Source organism: Pelmatolapia mariae, linkage group LG17 (assembly GCF_036321145.2).
Source record: "Pelmatolapia mariae isolate MD_Pm_ZW linkage group LG17, Pm_UMD_F_2, whole genome shotgun sequence".
NCBI classification, from domain to species: domain Eukaryota; kingdom Metazoa; phylum Chordata; class Actinopteri; order Cichliformes; family Cichlidae; genus Pelmatolapia; species Pelmatolapia mariae.
The window spans coordinates 10,588,482-10,610,398 of record NC_086242.1 but is presented as its reverse complement, the minus strand read 5'-3'; the positions used below and the strand labels follow the sequence as shown (position 1 = coordinate 10,610,398).

General features: G+C 40.0%; 1 protein-coding gene across 12 annotated transcripts in view; it reads left to right on the top strand.

Moving 5' to 3' along the window:
• The window catches only part of LOC134646592 (ELKS/Rab6-interacting/CAST family member 1-like), a 159,453-nt gene that overhangs the window by 95,149 nt on the left and 42,387 nt on the right, over window positions 1-21,917 (top strand). For all 12 annotated transcript variants that reach the window (XR_010096770.1, XR_010096769.1, XR_010096768.1 and 9 more), the window contains one exon: window positions 19,249-19,396. Coding sequence is in view for 8 of the 12 variants with exons in the window: in XM_063500406.1 (XP_063356476.1) it covers window positions 19,249-19,396 (148 nt within the window). In the remaining 4 variants the exon portion in view is untranslated. The remainder of the gene's footprint in view (window positions 1-19,248; window positions 19,397-21,917) is intronic.

The window sequence follows — 21,917 nt, the reverse complement described above, 5'->3', positions numbered from 1 at the left end:
GTTGCGGCAGAGATGAAGCCTCTCTTTGCTGACACTGAGCAAGAAGCAGAATACAATGTGGACAGGTCACAAGGGCTACCACAAAAAGATAGACAACCACATACTAACAACTGTGGTCAATTTAGAAGCAACAGTTTACCCAAGACCCAGAGGAAGCCTACGCAGGCACAAGAAAAGCATGTAAACTCGTGCAGGTTTCAGTCATCCAGGTTATGGTAGTCCTGAGTGCTGAGAAAATAAAGCAGCTGGGCTTCTTTAAGTCCCTGAAGATGTATTAGCCACATCCGAGAGGCTTCTTTGATGATGGAGATTGGATCATCTCTGATGGAGAATCACAGGTACTTCACCTCTTGTGGTTGTCCCCCTGGAGGTGGTCCTGAGCATCAATGACCCATGAACCAAAATGTGGGTTATTACCATCACTGGGGCCAAGGTGTGATACCTCTAAGCCCCACACCACCATCGTGTGAGTTCCCTTCACCATCAGTTGTTTTAGAGCTTAAGAAGCCTCTTGGATGAGACGTGAAACATCTTTACAAACCTCCAGTTGCTTTCTTTTGAAGGACTCGACAAAAAAATGGAAGCTGCTACAGCAAAGACTTGGCCACCCAACAGGCTCAGCCACAGAACCTTGTTGCCGTCATGTGACAGCGATAACCACCATGTTGTGCTGGAAATCTGACACGGTTTGTGTCAAATCCACTTTTTATCAAATTAAATATTCTCAAATTTAAAGATTTGGTTGACCTCAGAACTGCGCAAACAATGTACAAAGCAGCGAATAAATCTTTGCCCCACAACATTCAGAACTTGTTCCAAAAAGACCAAATACTCATGACCTGAGAGGAATCCTCATGTTCAGCAAGCCAGTAGTAAGGACAAATGTAAAATATGACAGCATTACAGTCAGAGGAGTTAGTGTGTGGAACACCTGTACAGATGAAATCAAGAAAAGTACATCAAAAATTCACACAATTGTTCAAAAATAATAAATTGCATGAATATAGGAAATCTTCCTCTCAATGACTGAGTTGTCTCATTGTGTCCTCATTCAGATCAAGGGCAGAGTAACCCAAGCTTAAGTGTTCATTAAGGTGTTTGTCACATACATATAAAATAAGCTCAGAGATTAAGCGGGTGTTAAACACAGCGTGATTAGTTTATGTAAAAATGTAGTTTGTTATTGTTCTGGTTTACGTGCTGAAAATGGTTTTATTTGTGTTTGTTCAATGTGTTAGACTTGTACATAGTTAAACATATATTGATCAAATAATGTTGAATCCTGGATATGGATTTGTAAGCAATGAAATTTGAAATAAGGGGGTAGAAACAGGAAAAGTGTAAACTTCATCCTACTCCTTTTCGAGCACACACATTCTGTAGACATAAATATATACACGGAAACTTAATGATTTTTAAGTTGTTCTATCTATCTATCCATCCATCCATCCATCCATCCATCGTCAGTAGTGACCACATTTTCATGTGACATTTCCATTCCAACAGAACTGGGTTTGTTGAGGTCTAAACTCTGGCTTCTTAATTCTGAGATTTTGGGTTCTAATTATGCTGCTCTCATAAAGGGCTAGAACACGATACATCATGCTATAATGATTAAAGTGTACACATGTCTCCATGATTGTTTTCTCCTCCTAGACGACTGGTATCTATAAATATAATTTCTTTTCTTGAAATCAAAAGCCTTGGTTTTTTATTTAAATTATTTTTTAATGTGTCAAATGTTAATTTACCTAATTAAAAAGTGGTAAGAGGAGAGGAGATGTGCAGGAGAGAACGAGGGGCTTACAGAGGAAGCAGCGGAAAAGACAGTAAAGAGGTCAGGGCAGGAAGTATTGGTCGCTTTAGGGGGGAAGGAGTAAGAGGATAAATTAAATGAAAGAAAGAAAAGCAGAAAATGTCTTTTTGGCAGAGAGAAAAGGAGAAAGACAGCTGTCCTACAACAACTTACAACATATCCAACAAAACTGCATGATATCCCAAAGAAATGATATTCCCTTCATCTCTGTCTGCCTTCCATCTTCCGTTCATCCGTCAATCTTTGAGATGACACTTTATGGTTAATGTCTCCTTCTTTTACTTTCATGCCCTACCTTTATGCGCAACTTTATGTCAACTAATTTATTGATCATATTTTTACCAGACAAGAAAAATTCACTTAACATTTTATGAACCTCAGAAATCATCTGTTGCACCAAATGTTGTAAACAGGTCATCAGAAAAGAAAACACCGAAGAAACTCAAAGAAGAGAAGAAATCAGGGCAACGATGCATGACGTCAAGGTTTTCAGCAACAGGCAAACAAAGTCACTGGCAGCACTGGCAGTTATTTCCTTTCTGCAGAGAAAGACGCAGAACATTTTAGTTATTTAATCTGTGTGTGGGATGCTGCCTCGGGCTGAGAAAGTAGTGATAATCTCGTATTAGGAGGTGATTCACTGAGAATTTTTTTCCTTTAAATTCCCAGCAACACCAAACTCCATCTGGATATAATAGAACTGGATCTCCTGTGCGCACAACAGACTGGACAGATTTTAACCCACTAAGATGAAGCTTTTTAGTAGATTGAGAGTCCGTTTGAGGAAAAAAATATCAAATTTGTCTTTTTCACTCGTGCACACAAAGACTAGATTTTGAGCCTCGTGTACAGTTAGGCCATAAAGAAAGTCTGCAGACACACGAAGCGGCTTCGCTGTCTTCAGTCTCCTGCAGTGAGAACCTTGGCTGATGCCTCAAGGTGAATGCTATAAATTCAATTTATTTCTCCTTAGCTGCTCTGTTCTCTGTTTTATCTCCCTACCAGACTCCTTCTCCTTTCCCCTGCGCCCTTTCCGCCATCCCTCCCTTCATTCCTGTCGTCCCTCCTTTACTTCATCTTTCAACCTGAAATAACTTCTCTCAGTCCATTCCATCCTCCTTTTTTTGTCTCCTCCCTTGCATCCTCCCTTCCACTTTTCTTCATCTCTTTCCATTCATCTCTCCATTGCCATCCCTTCTTTTAAGCCTACACCTGTCTGGCAAAGTCATTATTGCCTGATTTCTGTTTGGCAAGCTGTATTTCTCACTATCTCCCACCGTCCGTGTCTTCACCGTTGTCACTACATACTGAAACTAATCGATGACGTGTTGGACTCTTTTTCTTTGCGCGTTTGTGTGTGTGTGTGTGTGTGTGTGTGTGTGTGTGTGTGCGTGTAGTCGAAGATCTCATTTTCGAAGGCTCTGTCAATGGAATGACATCTCTGCTTTTTACAGCTGTCACTAACAATATGGCTGCATGTGTAAGAAACACACACACACACACACACACACCTACACACACACACACACACACAGTCGTTTACAAAAAAAAAAGAAACAGACAGCAAGACTGCTGAGAAGCTTTCCCTCCCAGAGGAATGCTTGGAGATGTATACAAACACATACGCACAGACGCATAAAAATACATCCTCCCACACGAATGCATGTACACATGATGCTCGTGGCAGCACACCAAGCACAGAGATGCGCTTTGATCCCCTCAGACAGCAATGAGATTAATCCACAGTGTGCCAAAGCAAGTCTGTGTTTGTGTGTGTTTCTTGTGTGTGTGTGTAACAGACATGTTCAGAGCTTAGTATGACAAAAAGGGGCACGCAGTTTTGACACTTAGTCTTACAAGCTCAAATCAGGGCGCCACGCTTTATGTCTCGCTCTCTTCTCTCCACTTTTTTGTGTGCTCTGTATTTCTCTTTTGTCTTTCGCTCTGGCTCTCTGCCTCTGTTCTGATTCTTTTTTACTTTTTATAGGAATCTGAAACATTTGAATCGGTAAACTAGAGACAATAAAAGACACGCTTCACTCAGAAGTTGTGTTTTTTTTTTTGGGGGGGGGGGGTTTGATTTTCTAAAAACAAAAGAATCCTTGTAAACCAGTGAATGTTTACTTTCATGTCGCTGGCATCATGTACGCTTTGTTACTACATTTTTTCGGACATGTAGCCCAATTCTTTGAATTAAACTCAGTTGGGTGGGTGGGGGGGTGGGGTTATATTTATAACAGGGAGATTACAGCTAAAAGAAACAAGTGGAGAGGAAAAACAGATAAAGGAAAAAAGGATGCGGCAAAACCTAAAGTTGCCTCTTTTCCTCAGGCTGATTACAGGTTGCGTGTGCCAGGCCATCAAACAGATCATTAAACAGCAATTAAAGAGAGAGAGGGAGTGATGAAGAGAGAAAACGTATCGAAAAACAGAAAACAAAACATGGATTCTTTCAAAGCCTCTGATTGTATGTTGTAAGTGCCAGACGATTTCATTTCTATTCTGGGAATAATAAAAGTGCAGTATAAGACAGGCAGAGGAGAACTGAACAAACCAGTGACAGATTTGTGATGGTTTAACATGCGAGACATGTTAGGCTTCAGCTTCAGATGAAGCTAAAAATTGACCAAAATAGTTGGATGATTCAACTTTGTAATCATGGTTAAACTATAGGTATAATGAATATTTGTAATGTAATGATAACATTTTCTTTTCAGACTTTTCCCCCCTTTTTGGGAAAGCTGGCTCGCAGTAAAGTGATTGTTAACTGAAATAAAATGATGGAAATGGGAACAATGGGTTATATTTCAAAGTGAAATAGCTATAATCATTGTTTGAGTTTTGCCTTTTCTTAGTTTTGTGAGCAAGATTCACATTAAAAGATGATAAAAAATTTTTAATTTGGTTCTAATGTAAAGAAATAGCAGCTGTGTTTAGTGTTGCGCCGCATAAATCTAAAAATAGCGTTTTTGCTTGTGTAGAAGGTAAAGTTCAGTCACAAATATGAAGTATTAGCTTCTACATGTTATATATACTGTTGTCAAACTAAATAGACACATTAATTCACTGTAGTTCACTGTAATGAGCACAGTTTTTTGTCTGCTAAACCAAAACATCAGCAATGTTGTAGCTGAGAAACAAAGTGATGCATTCTTGTCACTGGTTGGCTTTTTTTGCACAAATTAATGAGAATTGAAATCCACTGAGAAATCATGGAGGCTCTTAAACAGTCATAACCAGGAAAACAATCAGTCTCCTTTCACTAACCAATGCTCTAAAACAGGGGTCTGAAAATCAAATGAGCTGTGGGCCACTGCTGGCGCTGTCATCTCATTGGAGGGCCACTTTAGTGTTCAAGTAGTACAAAAAACAAACAAACAAGAAAACACCCACAAATATTTCTGAAAATGTAGTAGGGTTTTTTTTTTAAATTTCAAATATTGTATAATAAGAAAAAGCTGCAAATGTATAATTATAATTTTATATAGTGCTATCATCTTTTTCGTATTTAACAAATTAAAAAATGCAGACATAAGTGTACACATTTTTCACTGCTAGTTAAAATAGTTTTCTTTGCAAATAATTCTCACTGCATTAATTATCTTATTGGCCCTGAGTGAGCTTTTTAGGAAAAGGGATTCACTAAAACAGGGATGACAGTGTAGTAACAATCATGTGATGTTGATTAGACAGCATGGATGCTATCTTTAGAAAATGAAGATCAATATCAAAATCAATAAAATTGCCCATAATCGTGCTGATGAATGAAGATGGGCACCATGAAATGAAGGGCAAAGGTTTGATGCAAAACAAAAAAGGACCGCCATGTGTGTGTTTTTGTGCACGGTGCGCCACAAGAGAGTTTAATGTGCCACACGGCTGGCGTTCGAGCTCTACAGCCAGTGATGGAGTTTAACTGAATGCTTGTTACGCTCTAATTACAACATGGGTTGTCTGCTGAAGGGCAGGCTCCCTCTGTGTGCAGCAGGTGTCAGCTCAGCCGTCACTTGTCTGTAAATGTCTATGAATGTCTGCGTGATTTGGAGGTCAGGGTATTTTGGTTTTTAACGTGTTACTAGAAGATGGGTCTATTGGCCAATGGCTGCCTCTGATAGCACATTATGTTGCCCATAAAGTACTGTAATATATTTAGTCCAAGCATAGTTGATGTAGTGAAATGGCACAGAAAAAGTACACAGAGAAGTACATCAAGGGTCAGGAAATGTATCAGTCTTCTCACTAATGATTCAAAATCTTCAAACCAGTCCAAAGAGGACAATTAGCAACATTAACCACCCGCCTCTGAACAATAAAGTGTTTGACGTGCGCATTTTTCCTGTAAAGCCCTCCATCACAAGCTAGCTCCCAGAAGTGGTAGTCATTCATCAAAACTTCAAGAGCCATGGATTAGAAGATGTGAAAGTTGCATCCAACCTCCTTCTACTTCCCCTTAATCCACTGACACGCAGTAGCATTGTATGACGCCGATAAAGATCAGCTGAAAGATTTCAGTTACTCTTACGTAGTCATAAGATAAATTGCACTTCAGTGAACATGTGGGACTCACAGGTGTCCATTACTTTCACTGGTTAATATGGCAGGAGTGAGTTTGTGCTGACAGATTGTAAGCAGATGTCTTGGTCTCAGTAGCTAAGCATAGAAATGGATTTACTGTAAAGAACCACAGTGAGCACAAAGCTGCAGCTTTGTCACACTTCTTTGTGTGTCTCTGTGTTTGTGTGTGTGTGTATGTGTGTGTGTGTGTGTGTGGTCTCATGGGAAGAGCAAACTCCCGCACACCATAGATAATGCATTTTTACACTTTTCTTATTAGTCACAGTGTGCGTTTTTAAGTGTGTGTGTGCGCGCGTCTGAGCGACAGACAAAGAGAAAGAGAGGTGAGGGAGCGGGAGAAGTTTTTTTTAGAGGAAAAAAAGGGAGCGAGAAAAAGGGGGGAATATGTCAAGAACAGATCCTCATTCTGTCATGCAGTAGTCCCACCTGCCCTTCTCTCCCTCTTGCTCTCTCTTCCCCTCTTACTTCCTTTGTCTCTCTACCTCCCTTTCCTGTGTCTGCTTCCCTGCCTCTCCTTCTTCACGTCTCTTTGATTTGTTTTCCCTCCAAATCCTCCAGTTATTTTATTCCCTTCCCTGTCAATGCTGTGTATGTGTGTGTGTGTGTGTCTGTGTGAGTGTGTTTGCCGTCTCGCTGTCTTTTTTTTAAGCCTCTCTGATGTACAACAGCTCCTTGAGGGAAGCTTTTCTCTCCCTCTCAAACACACACACACACACAGATATCCTATGCACCAGCTTTAACCTATTTCCCTAACACTTGCCTCAGATGGTCTCTCATCCCGTCTTCTCTCTCCATGCTAAATTATTCATGTCCAGCATCTCTGACCCACTTCCATTATAGTTTAAGCACAGACTCTGCTCTCAAAAAGTTCTCGCCCAAAAAATCCTGCTGTTCTCACTGTGTTGTTATACATCGGGCTACTTTAATCTAAGCAGCGTCAGTCAAACATAAAACAAAGTCTCTACCAAATCAGGCTCTGGCTGCTGTGCTGCCGGCAAGCGGATCATTTTTTCACTCATTATTATTTTTCTCAGTTTTTATAGTCTTGATAAGAACGTATGTTTTCCAGATCAGTAAACAGGATTTGGATTTTGGCATTGAATTAAAGCTTCGAGGCCATTCTCAGCTGTAATTCCCGATAATCATTTTATCATTCTTCTGCCTTTTCAGCATAGCATTATCCCTTTGATGTGTTTATTGCAGCCCTAGAGAACTGTTTCAAAGTTTTGATCGCACATTACCACGTCGGTAGGTGTCGATAATTTTCTCTAATAACCTCAGTTATATAATGTGGTGAAGTGAAACTTTGTGTTGGCCCTTCTGCAGGAGAGCGCTACAGTAAATAGTTTTTACTATAAACCAGAGCTTTATTGGCTTAACTTTGATGGTCCACACATGGCAGGCCAGCAGTAACAAATGTTTCATAAAACCTGCTCCGATGTGTGCGTTCGTTGCACTGTGTTTTCTCTTGTAGGGTTATAAACCAGAGTGTTTGTGTTTGGGAGTTTGTGCAGTGTACTGCAGTGCAGGCTAAGAGCAGAGGGCAAAGTGGAGCAAAGGCTTGCTTTACAGGAACTATTAACTCCATGTCAGATATAAATCTGGCTGTATATATTTAATGTATGGTGTGTGTGTGTGTGTGTGTGTGTGTGTGTGTGTGTGTGTGTGTGTGTGTGTGTAAGAGAGAGAGGCAGAGAAAGTGAGGGAGCTGGGCTGGAAGCAGATGAGTTGTCTACTTGCTGGTTGTCTGCCGCAGGACAGAAGTTGTCAGCTGGGAGAGAAATACTACTCTGCAGAAACCCACTCAGGAGACCCAGAAACTGTGTGTGTGTGTGTGTGTGTGTGTGTGTGTGTGTGTGTGTGAGAGAGAGAGAGAGAGAGAGAGAAAGAGAGAAAGAAAGAGGAGAAATCTATTAATTTTACATCCTCACGTACAATTAGATTATGCACAGTCATGAGCAGCAGAACCAACCAAAGAGATGTGCTTATGCATGGGAGGATTGTCGGAAACGGAGCTAAAAGCGTGTCAGCAAAGGTTTAAAAACACACACACACACACAAAAAACAAGGAAGTCCTTTTTTTCCTTTCTCTATCGCAGATTTCTCCAATCAATATCTTAGCACTACCTCTCTTTCTGTGTCTCTTTGCACAATTTGTGTGAGTCCACGTGTTGTTAGCCACAACTGACAGACAGCTTTATTCTTCTAATTTCTACTTTGCACTCTCCTCTTTGTAAAAAATTATCTTTTAGCTGACATTAAACAAAAATATCACAGCCAATCTTTTACCCCTTCGCTGCTTCCCTGTTTCTTCCTCATGCACAAAAGAGAAAAAGCAGGAAACTGGATTTTTTATCATGAGTTAATGGTATGCCTGTTCACACAATTTCCAAGTTTGCCACCTTTCATGTGTCAATTTTTCTCTAAAGTCACCTTCAAGCTAAGTTGGTAAGGTCTGAAATTTTTTAAATTTATGTTCTTCAGTGTGATCTGTCTAAGTCTGATCCAAGCCTATCCAATTAGTACCTTTTACGTGTCTGTTAAAGACAAAATATCCATGGCACTTGATTTTCTTAATTCCTTATCCAATACAGGATCACAGGGAAGCTGGAGCCTACCCCAGTAGGATATAGCCTGTTCATGTCAGCAGTCTATCACAGGGCTAAAACAGAGAGACAGACTACCATTCACATCTGCAGCAAGTTTATAATCACCAGTCAACCTAACATGCGTGTTGTTGGACTGCTGGAGTACCCAGGTGCAACATACACAGGGAAAACTACACACAGAAAGGCCCCCCAGTCTTTTTCAGTAGCCGCTGTCACCTCATAGCAAGATGGTCCTGGGTTCAAACTACCCACAAGCAGGACCTTGCTGTGAAACTACACTGTTCACCACTGTAGTGCCCTCTTTTTACAGTAGGGCTCAAAATTAGCGCATTTACACATTTTATGCCCTGATACATAGAACAAAATAAAGAAAATTTGAGAAAAAGAACACCTGATAAAGGATTGATCATATATTTCTTTTTCCCCAGACAAATTTGTATCGAAGCTGAAGTAAGAAGTTGAAGTTTCATAGCGATGCTGTCGACTTTGCAAGCTTTTGCTCTAGTTTATCTGGAGCATCTAAATTGGTTCCTTTGGCCTGATCGATTCATCTTATTGGTTGGTTAGACAAAAAAAACAAAAAAAAGCTCAGTTCTATGCAATGCAGTTGGATATATTTTAAGGCATCTCTTCAACCTATAAAACAGAAACCAGCTCACAAATTTGTAATTCTCTAACCTCTTTCATCTTCTGGTGAAGCAGCTCAGAAGTGGCACGGGCAGATCTACAGGGTTAATGGAGAGCAGACACAGTGTCCTTTAACTGCTACATAAATTCTATAAATAATAAGAATTATCTCAGTTTGTGGAGATTGGAATGAGTTTGATTTTCTTTGTTTCGCTGTTTTCAAAACTTTCCTGTCTGCTTTTGTTTAAAAAGAAACCAAAGCACTGATGGTTAACGTGATTATAGAGTATAATTAACATATTTTTCCAAATCCCCAGTCGCCAGCTAAGTGAATTTGCTGTTTTTGCTTACCTCGAAACTCACTTATTTCTCAACACTGGTCAAGTAGGGGTTGAGCTGGTTTTGCGGGGAGTACTATGCACCAGGGGGAGAAAAAACAAACTATATCAAAGTTTAAGTGCGATTAAAAAGTCTTAACAATTCATGAATATTGGGGTTTTTTTTAAAGAAAACGTCCCATCACAGTGCTTGACACGCACCGCGTAATACAGGGGTTAACGAGTCAACTCTGGCGTCCCGCAAGCAGCCTCGAGGGTAACCAGAGCAGACGGTGTCACAGAAAACAATGGAGAGCTTTTTTGCTCAGTCGGAAACAGAGAACAGAGAACGGGGATTATTTCTAAAATAGCTCTGTGTTTGTCTTTGAAAGAGACTGGCCAGTATCACACTGCACTGAATCTACTTTACAGACACAGGGGCACACACACATACACACACTTCAGTCATATAGACACTAATGCAAGGAATAAGGCTTTGAATACACACAGAGAGCCTGTGAGCATGCACATACACCCTTACACAAAATACCAATGCAGTAGTATAGGCACAAACACACATATACACATGGCAGATTGCATTAAAGGGCAACAGCATGAAGAGATAATGCAGCGTACAGGGGAAGCTGCTTTAGTGTGTGTGTGTAGAAAAATGTGAGTGATCTAAGACCAGGCATTAGGGTTTGTGATAAAGTGAGGGGCCTTAAGTGGTTTTAGAAAGGAGAGAGCCTCTGTGTGTGTTTGTGTGTGTGTTGGGGTTGGGGTCAGGTGCCTGGTGCATTTGTGTATATCTGCTTACTGTCTGCCTTGTCGCCACAGCGATGACATCATGGCACACGACCGCCAAATGACGGAAAGAATTCCTCCAGTCTTCTTTACAGACAGAGAGATAACACGAGTGGTGAAGGATGGGGGAAAAGAAATGATGGAAACGAGAGCTGCAGTGTGGGTGGGGAGTACTGATAGAGAATAAGTGAGAGAAATTTTTAATGGAAACTTGTTAATAACTTGTAAAAAGCTTAAATGAATACATATGGACTGTCTGTAGGACTGAAATCTTTAGTCAGCATTTCCTGGCCAATGAATTACACCGATAGTTGACAATTCCCAACAGTTTACATCCCTTTATGATAAGAAGGCTGCCCAGTATAGCAAGGTGGTGGATAAGGGTGGTGGTCATTGTCACAAGCAACCTCAATCTGGTTGCAAAGCCTGCATGCCATCACGCAGCTGCAGTTGTTGGAGTAATAAATATATTTTCCTACTCCAGCCTGTCTTGCATATATCATGTATTTAATTTTTTCCCATTGTTATATGTCTCTAACTTTAACCATGATTTATTTTCCATGACCATAAATTTACACATAAAATTATATTGAAGTCACCACTGGCAAATGTTTTTTGAGAAGACAGTAAATCAGTTCCTGGACTAGACCAAAGCTCTTTGGCACTGAAAGCTACTGTCGGGATTTACAGAGTGAAAAGGTAGTGATGGAAAGGTGTGGACAGAAGTTATTTTTGTGGCTTGTGTTTGTGAGAGTTTCAGGCTAAATCTGGGGAGAGGGGATTTAGGTGAATCATACGTCATCATCTGCAGTAAGAAATATTGATAAAGTGTGTAAGTGTATGTGTGTGTACACCATTCCTGATGGTGTAAAAGAAAAAACAATAAGAAAACACAGAAGTAGAGCAAATGTATGCTACCAGTCAGATTCAGGTTTATGGTATTCTATAAATGTGACATCTACTTTGTGCATCTCCTTGCTGTTCATGCTGTCTTATAAATTTCCTCAATGGAATACACATTCCCCTGTAGACTCCATTTACCTTGCCCTCACTGACCTCAGTGAATTTCAGATATTCCTTCTGTGAGCAGAATGGACATTGCAATTATGAGGGTTTTTTTTTTTTAACAGCAGTTGCTATTTACTTCCTCCACTGACACCTGCAATTTCTACCACAGAAAACATCTCATTCTTCTGCCTCTCTGTGGTCTGCGCTGTCATGTTTTTTTCCCCAAGAAAACATAAAAACAGCTCCTACGTTATATTTGTCCGAGTACAAGTTCCAAGCTGTATCATCATTTTGCACATTAGTAGATGAGCCCCAGAACTTTCCAATGAAATCTGTGCTTTTTTTGTTTCCAGTTACAGTCTCACCCTCATTTTTTTCTGCTTAGTAAATCTGGTCCCTTGTCTGGTGATAGGATGTGGGGGAAAAACAGGCAGGTGGACCAGTATGTGTGAATTTACAATGACAACTCAGTAAACTTATCATTGCAATAGTTTTTAGTGTTTTTCAGTGTTTCTCATCTCATGTGGAAAAGAAAGTAATCATGGGACTCTAACCAGACTTGTGAAAAATACACCTTTACTGCTAGGAATTTAAGAATCTAAGTAACAGCCAGGTGCTCCTAATCAAATGCACTTCATTAATCAATTAACAGCAAATGCCAGCACCTCTATACAAGCATTCGTTTTGGCAGTTTGCTGATCTGGAGCATTTAGGAGTGTATTAATACAATGGCAGGAGTGGACGTCCCAGCAAATTCACCCCAAGGTCAGACCGTGCAATGCTCAGACGAACTGCAGAAAAACCCAAAAGCTACATCTCAGACTCAGTTAGCATGTTAAATGTTGAAGTTCATAACTGTACAATTAAAGAAAAGAATGAACAAATATGCTTAGAAAGTTTCCAAGAGATCTTCACTCTAAAACCCTTCACTTTAAAGAGTTTACACACCAGAGAACTTCTGGAACAATGTTCTTTGGACAGATGTGACCAAAGTGCAGATGACTGGCCATAATGCACAGCATCACATTTAGCAAATACCAAACATAGTGTATCAGCACAAACACTTGATACTAACTGTCAAGCGTGGTGGTGGACGGGTGATGATTTAGGCTTGTTTGGGCACCTTGCAGTCACTCAGCTATGAACTCCTCTGTATTCCAAAGTATTCTCAGTTGTGTCAAATGAGAGGCCAGCTGTCCAAAGCTTGGCCTGTTAAGGTGCTTCAGCAAGCTAATGAATTATGGGATGGAGCTTATTCCATCCAACAATAATCTTTCAGGAATCTGGCTGTGAGAATATTGTTAAGTTGTCTCATCATCATGTTATATATGATGTTATTTCAATGGCAAATCTTTTTTGGTTCACCCACTGCACCATCACAGCAGTGATATTGGAATAAATAACAAGGAATGTGTTTTACTGATACAGTGCTTTTGTTGGCTTAACAGACAGAGAAAAGAGCTCATCAACACAAAATCCTATGACAGATACCGTGTGTATATATACACTACTGCCAACACAACGTCAAGTAGTCACTGAGACGTTTAGTGTAAAATTACCACAGGATTTAATCCAAAAGGTGTATTCCAAAATGGAAAACTTACAGTATGAGAGAACTAACCTCTTTAACAAGATATTATTCTTTGTTAGTAGACCTTCCTTCATCCTGTTGCTTCAGATAGGAAAGACTTGAAAGGGGAGTTACAGATCTAAGGCTGCACGTCCACTGGGGCCCTTTCCTACCCACAAAGTGCTGGCTCCGTTGTCTTTGTTATTTTTAATGATAAGGACAGATTGCCAACAGTGGCAAGAGCATACTATGTTTTAAGGGCCCTTTCACAGTAGAATTATCCAAAGATTCGGCAAAAGAGTGCTGCACTCGAAACAGTTGTCTTTAACAATTACATAGCAATAGCAGTAGCCACAACCATCAGTTGTCATAAGCATGTGTTTAGCTGGGAATGTCAAGCATAGAGAGTGTGTTTCTGTGTGTGTGTGTGTGTGTGTGTGTGTGTGTGTGTGTGTGTGTGTGTGTGTGTGTGTGTCAGACGGAGAAGAAGGGAGAGCCACAGAGAGGCCCAAAATGAGACAAGTGCATCTGGAATAAATATCATTTTATCACCAGGGGTTTATAAGCGCCTTGTGCTGGCAGGTAACTCTCAGATATGGTATAAAACTAGACGCACTGTTAGCTTTAACAAGAGTAATGTTCCATTAGCCTCTCTGCATACGTGTGAGTCAGAATCTGTGTACCGGTGTTTGTATAAAAGGAAAGGGGAAAGACTGTGAGACCGTTCCAGTGTCTCACAGTCTGGAATGAAAAAGTCCATGTGCTAATGTTTGTATAAAAAGTATTTAATTGATTGGCTCACAGAAGAAGAAAAAGACCATTCTTAGTAATAGCGAGGAAAAGTATTTCATACAGTTAAAGACGCTTATTTTTTTGATTGCATGATGCGTAGTGTGGTATAAAAACCTTAAACTCCTAGGACCTGGCGTCCACATATGTGGACATCACATTTTGGGTTGTCTAGACCAAAATACTAAATATTGCTCTACAAGGGCCTAATATATACACTTACGAGGACGTTATACTGCCACTATTCTATCGAAATATAAAGCGAGTGTCCTCATATGTGGATCTAATTTTTCTCAGGAACAAAAATGAGGTAAAAAAAAAAAAATCATTATATAATTCTTTGTTTTTACATTCATCAGGTCCCAGTCAGCCAAAATAGCAAAGAGAAATTAAAAATGCATGCCATGAAAGAGTTCGGGTCTTAGGAGGATAAAGAAAAGCAATAAGTTAATGTATAACTGGCATAAATGGGGCTAAGTAAGATAAGATAAGATAAGATAAGATAAGATAAGATAAGATAACCTTTATTAGTCCCACACGTGGGAAATTTGTTTTGTCACAGCAGGAAGTGGACAGTGCAAAAGTTATGAAGGACAATTAGAATAAAATAAAATAAGAATAAATACAGTACACAACTGTACAGAATAGAATAAAAATAGAATACTATATACAGTAGAATAAAATAGAATAAAATATACAATAGGATAAAAATAGAATACAAATGCTATATACAACAGAGTGAAAAGAGTGAAGTATCGATCTCATATAGTTCACTGATTGCTCTTTATTTTAAATTTCATATCATAATAAGAATTTTAGTTATTTCTAATATCAGCAGGTCTTCTCATGGCTCATAAGATAAAATGAAACACTAATACATGCAAATGACATTTTTACTTATTATTATCAGTAAATATGCTGCAAATAATTAAGGCATCAAACATATCCAAATGATATTTGTCCCTAGTTTGTAGTGTTCGATCTTCACCTGTAGGTCTTCGATCTCCCTCCCTCCCTCACTCTATCAGTAAAAAAAAAAAAAAAAAATTCGAATAACTCATTTTATTATTAAACACTGGGATACCTGACAGCAACTAATTTGGCCAGGAAATTAATCTACCAACCCATGTCCCAGCTTCCCCTGTCAGTTTAGATGCATGATAGGACATTTGTACACTGACAGTTTGGTCCATGAGGTTGACCGAAGAATCTGTGGGTCTTCACACAGTCTAAACATGTAATCTGTCTTCATTTAGACACCCTCATCACTGCATTCCTTGTTGCACCGCTGTATCTCTCTGTGTGTATGTGACAGGGAGAGAGGGAGGGTTTAATTGCGTGTTGAGTAAAGAGAAAAAGCGCTCAGAAATGGAATCTAAAAAATGCTAATAAATTATACCTCTGTCTGCATCAGTGTGGATTTCTGCGTTTTGGCTCAAACATTATGAACACCTCTGCCAAATATACTGTTACTTTTTCACGTGTTGCCAAAAAAGCTCTGAACTGCTAAACGATGGACTCTATAAGACCACTAAAGGTGCCCTGTGGAATCTGGAAAAAGCTGGAGCTGCCGTTTTCTAGCACATCCCCCAGAAAACTTGGTGTCAGCTAAGAGTTTGTCCCCCTTCAGACCGCTATCGGATCACTTTGATCACAAGGATATGCTCTTATTCAGGTATCTGTCCATAACTATATTGCCGTGGTTGTAATTGATCTTTACATTTCCTCCATTTTGCTTCTATCAAACATTTTCATTTGTGCAGACCAATTACCAATTTCACTTCAAGTCTAATATGTCGAAACTCTTGACATTTTTTGCCTAATTCGTGAGTTGTTGATGCATTCCGGTTTCTTCTTTTTGAGTTTACTTTAACATTTAAATGTCTTAAAACTGTATTTGCAAAAAGACACTTTTGCAAAAAGATTTGGAAAAGTGAATATGTTCCACTTTTTTTTTTTTGCAAAGTTGCATTTTTTGTGTTCATGTGCTTGTTTGATTGTGTGTGGCAAGTCTTTATAGGATCATTATGGGATTGTGGAAAAAACAGCAGCGATTTAGACTGAAAACAGATATAATTTTGAGAATTCTTAACGTTGGGTGTCCTTGAATGTGGTTCTGTCCAATCTGTGGCTGATGGGATGAATGGGATGTGGCTTGGTGCTTCTCGACCACATGGAATGCTATCTATCTGTCGACATGATCATCCAGGCAGGAGGGAAAGATAGACGGAGTCAAAATGGCTGGAGATGGAGACAGGGACTAGAGAATGGTATGGAAATGGAGAGAGAGGCATATAGAGACTTGTAAATACATTTTTACATAATTGCTAATTGCAGATAATATCAAATGTGCTCTTAGCCCTTCTTGGAATACTGGGGGGTAGGGGTGGGTGATATAAACGATATACGATAGAAACGATATAAATTTGGCCAACGATAGAGATTTTGACTATACCGCTCTATCGCGATAGCGCATGTTGATGATGTCATCAAGCTGCACCTGTTTTGGTCGAAAGCATCGCAGCGGCTACAACCATTATCATCTTCAAATTATGCCGGGCGACAGTCATAGCAAAGAGATGAAGCACTTTTGAAATATGGGGAAAGCCAAACACTGCGCTTCCTCCACTTCCGTAACATTGATTCATTAATGTTGAATTCTCTCGCAGATGTTCTATTCCCATATTGTTGCAGTATATTAATAACTAACCTTGTATTGTGGATGAATAATCTCAGTTCTCCTGACTGAAGTTTGGCCCGTGTATAGCATCCTGTTATGCGATTGCATTTGTCCATACAGAATCTCTCACGTTAACTTTTATCGAGTGGAAAAAAAAGTTGGCGTTCATCCTCCAGCTTCACTGTGCTAATGTTATGCTAACATAGCTGTGTCGCTAGCAATCACGTAGCACAACATTATATACCAGCTAGCCCAACTTCAGTAACCTTGCAAACGCCACTGCTGTTTAGTTTTCTGTCTTCATTTATGTTGGAAGTGGTAGCAGAGCTGTACGTTTTAATTGGTTTCAAAAATCTCTCAGTCAGAACATGGTATGTCATGTTTAGGTGGAAACTAGCGAGCTAACTTCCTGTTAACTTGTAACTCCGTTAAATTAAAAAAATTCTGTTTTCATGGATGCCTGTATGTTAAACTTAATTGTTACACTTGGTAAAGCAGCAACGCTGATGATTTTATTAAAGATGAAAGAATTTAGACCGTTTTTAACTCTCAGTATTCATTTGAATTTGGGACCCGAAGGGGACGGAGTTTTGGACCCGGATTACTCCAGGAAGCTCCTCACTACGGCAGCCGTAATGCTTTGACAATCCATCAAGCAGTGCCGCTTACCAAAGTTGTACTAAAACATTTCTAACAGATTACTGCACGCCCAAATCGGTTCGAGGTCAGTAAGCACAACCAGAATTCATACATAAGGCACACTCTCGATTTTTGAGAAAATTAAAGGATTTTAAGTGTGCCTTATAGTGTGGAAAATACGTTATACAGAAGAAAAGAATATATCGCGATATATATCGTTACCGCACGTGCTTCAAATTATATCGCGATATGGATTTTAGGCCATATCGCCCAGCCCTACTGGGGGGTTGGGAGTTTTTTGTTTACAACCAAGTTAGAAAATATGCACTTTCATGCTTGTCCCTTTTTGCAAAGTTTTTCATCATTGTCACTTATCTTCTTATTATATAACTGTTTATGCAGAAAGAGCCATTCAAAAAGTGCAAAAAGTTAGATGAATAAAATAAAGACATATCAGATGAGAACCAATGGGAAGTAGACTCACTTGGCGCTTTGTAAGGAACATATTGTTTGTTAGGCACCCTTTTACCTCCACAAGTGCCTAAAATCTTTGTGGCATAGATTCAGCAAAGTGCTGGAAACACTGATGCATCTATGAGAGTATGAATGTATATGAATGTTAGATAGAAAGCAGTTACGTTGAAAAAGCATAGGAAAAAAGTCCTTCTATGAATTTGTGAATGAAGCAAGTTACGTAAATCGCTATATAGGAACCAGACCATTTAATGGTCCAGACCAATAATCTCCCATTCCACCACATCTCAAAGGTGCTCTATTGGACTATGACTTGGTGGCTGTGTGGGTCATTTGAGAACTCACTGTCATTTTTAAGAAACCAGTTTGAGATTATATGAGCTTGTGATGTGGTTCATTATTCTGATGGAAGATGGGTACACTGTGGTCATAAAGGGATAGACATGGTCAGCAACAACACTCAAGTAGGCTCCAGTGCCTAAATGATGCATTCAGTGTGTGGTCCCCTGCTGCTGTAGCCCATCTGCTTTAAGCTTCGATGTGTTGATGCTCTTCAACATACCTTGATTGCAACAAGTGGTTATTTGAGTTCCTGATTGAACTGAAACTCCATACAAAGTCACTTCGATCACCTTCATTCCCCATTCTGATGGTTGGTTTGAACAGCAGGTCGTGTCGACCGTGTCTGCATGCCTAAATGCACAGAGTTGCTGTCATATGATTGGTTGATTAGATATTTGCATTAATGAGCATCTGGTATTTGGTGAGTCTAAGCAACAATACTGTAAAACTCTTGTTTGCATACTCTGCATCATAGTCACCATCAAGAGTCTTTGTGTTTTTTCATAATATAGAGCTTAAGTGCGTTAAGATGAGTGCGCTCTTCTGGTTGACACATCATGGGTTCTCCATAAAATTAAAGGGTTGCTTCACCCAAATTAGTCTACAACCATGCAGTTGGTTATAATTGTACTGGTTCAGAGTTTAAGGTGATCTATCCCTGCAAATTCTACATTCAAACAGAAAAAGGTGGAAAAGACTGGGCTTTAGTCTGTGTTGACACAAAGAGGCATCTTGTGTCGAACACTAGATTATCCACAGATAGTTTCAACTTTAAGTAATGTCATTGTAACTTTTCAGTGTTGTCTACACCACAACTAGACCAGGAGCTGGACTACTCCTGAAACATTCTTAGTGAAAAATTATTTCATAATATTTTTTATGGCGAGGAGCATTATTAAATGCTTTTATGAATGCGTGTGAAGCAACAGTTTTCCTTTCTTTTGATGTAATCTTAATAAAAATGAATGCTTTACTAATCATGATTGGTCTCTGCGCAGGCAAGAGGCACTACTGGCAGCGATAAGTGAGAAAGACGCCAATATCGCCCTGCTGGAGCTCTCCTCGTCCAAGAAGAAGAAAACCCAGGAAGAGGTCGCAGCTCTGAAGAGGGAGAAGGATAGTCTGGTTCAACAGCTCAAACAGCAGGTAAGACTCAAACACTGACATCCAAGGAAAAACCAGGAAAGCTTTTTGAGAGGAATGCAGGTTCCAAATCTGGAAAAAAAAAGTGTAAATAAAAGCAGGGGGAACACAGGTGAGGTGACAGTGACAAGAGTAGCAAAGAAAAACAAGGCTGGCAGAGAGAAACTTAGTCCAGATGTAACCACAGCACTCCAACCACAAAGGGTAAATTTAGGATTAACCTACCACTCCTACTCTCACCACATGCACACACAGAGTTCTGAACTTCAGCAGAGTTCTGGTGACAACATTTTCTTATGAACTGGTATTTATGTAAATGTTCTGTCCGCAGACACATGCACACTAACACACACAAAACCTTGCATGTCACCTCACTGGCACGGTTAGATGTTAATAAGTTCAAGCACACAAATGCTCACACCAATGTGTACACATTCCCTCAGGCCAAAAACAAGGATATAAACATGACCAAATGCCTCTGTGGTTCCACACAGAGGTCTATTCATACACACACACTCCCACACACACACACTCCATAACGCAGTTAAGGTTCTCGTGGGTCTTTTGAAATAACCAACTCCTTAGTGAATGAGCCTACTGGGAGTTTGGTGGATTTCTTCTTTACTGTTCTCTCCTCTGTATGTCTCATCATTTCTCTGGATGTGATATTACTTTTATTAACTTGCTTAACCAACGAAGTATACGATGAGGTGCTCTATACTTTTTAGTGGAGCTTAAGTTTAATGTCACAGTAGTAAATGTAGATAACTTTCAGTATTAAATTAATATACACCTTAACTTTTGTTTACGATAAGCCATAAACCATAAGCCATCCTTCTACCAAGGAAGGTTGTGGTAGACAGTGGCTAAGAAGCATATTTCTTATTCCACAAGGTCAGAAAACATATAAAGTCTCTTCAGGAAGTTCTGGATGTCCCCTCAGTTGGGTCTGCCTGTAAATCCTCCAAAGGTCGGTGCCCAGGAGGCACCCTAACCGGATCTCTGACGAGACAGCTGTGGCTCAGGGGTGTCTACTAATCCCATGTGTCTACAAAATTCTTCATTTTGCCCTCGATACATTAATACATTAATTAAGAGTGTCAGAATATTAGATCAAAGTTCTGTAAAAAGCAATGTATGAATGAGTATATTTGGGTCGACAGTCGGATTCGTGCTGCGGCTGCAGTGATGCGGACGCTGTACTGGTCTATTGTGGTGAAGAGAGAGCTGAGTGTAAAAGTGCAGCTCTCAATTTACTGGTCGATCTACGTCTCTACCCTGACCTATGGTCATGAGCTGTGGGTAGTGACCGAAAGAACGAGATCACGGGTACAAGCGGCAGAAATGGGCTTCCTCCGAAGGGTGGCTGGCCTCTGCCTTAGAGATAGGGTGGAAGTTCGGCCATCCGGGAGGGGCTCAGAGTAGAGCCGCTGCTCCTCCACATTGAAACCTGGCCCCGGATACGCGGAAGAAGATGGATGGATGGATGGATGGATGGATAGATTTTGGCTTATCTCTTTACTACCAGTCCAGTCCAACGCCTGTGCTCCTTCTAATGCCACAACAATCCACCTCATGTTCCACCTCCTGATTAAGATTCTTGATATTTGAAAGCATTCGCTTGGGACAGTTATTCCCTCAAACCAAAGGGAGCCAGAGCACTCCAGCACTTCCTGGCAAAGAACCATGGCCTCAGACTTGGAGGTGCTGTCTTTCATTCAGGCTGTTTCACACTTAGCTGCAAACCACTCCATTGCATGCTGAAGATTACGCGCCAGTGAAACCAACAGAACCACATCGTCTGCAAAAAGCAAGGATACTATTCTGAGGTTTCCATAATGGACACCCGACTCACTCTGGCTAGGTCATGAGATACTGTACATGAATATCACAAATAGGAGCAGAGACCAGGGGCAACAAAGTGTGGAGTCCAAATCAATAGAAAACATGCTTCACATTGACAAAGGAACTTGCTAAAACACACAGCTAGTAGCAAATAACTCCAAACACAGAGTTATGATGCTCAAGATGAGTCTACTTCTATCACAGCCAAAGCTTGATTTTTAGCAGCTAATAAAAGCAGAGACTGTCAGGCTTAACTGTCAGGCTTGTAGCATCATTCACAAGCCCTTTCATAATTACAGTCGAACAGATGTTTTCTGTCAAGTACATTTGGGATTAGTTTTCACCAACTTTGCTGTCAGCTTTGTGGAAGAACTCAAATACTAAAGGTGTTACGTTTCATACATTATACATAATAACAACCCCAGGACTGACCTTAACAAAATTCAGCTGTTAAATTATACATGGAAGTGTGAAAAAATGGGAAAATTACTGTACAGGGAATCCCTTTCTAACTTTTTTCCTTCTCTCCTGTTTTTGAAAGTATTTCTGTTTTTCTACATTTAATTTTTTTTTTCACTTGACCTTTGACCTTTGTTATCTGTTGCACTATCCAACCAGGCTTTCCATTTTATGTTTTGCTCAATTACTGCCAATACATCCGAGACAACCCTACAGAAAC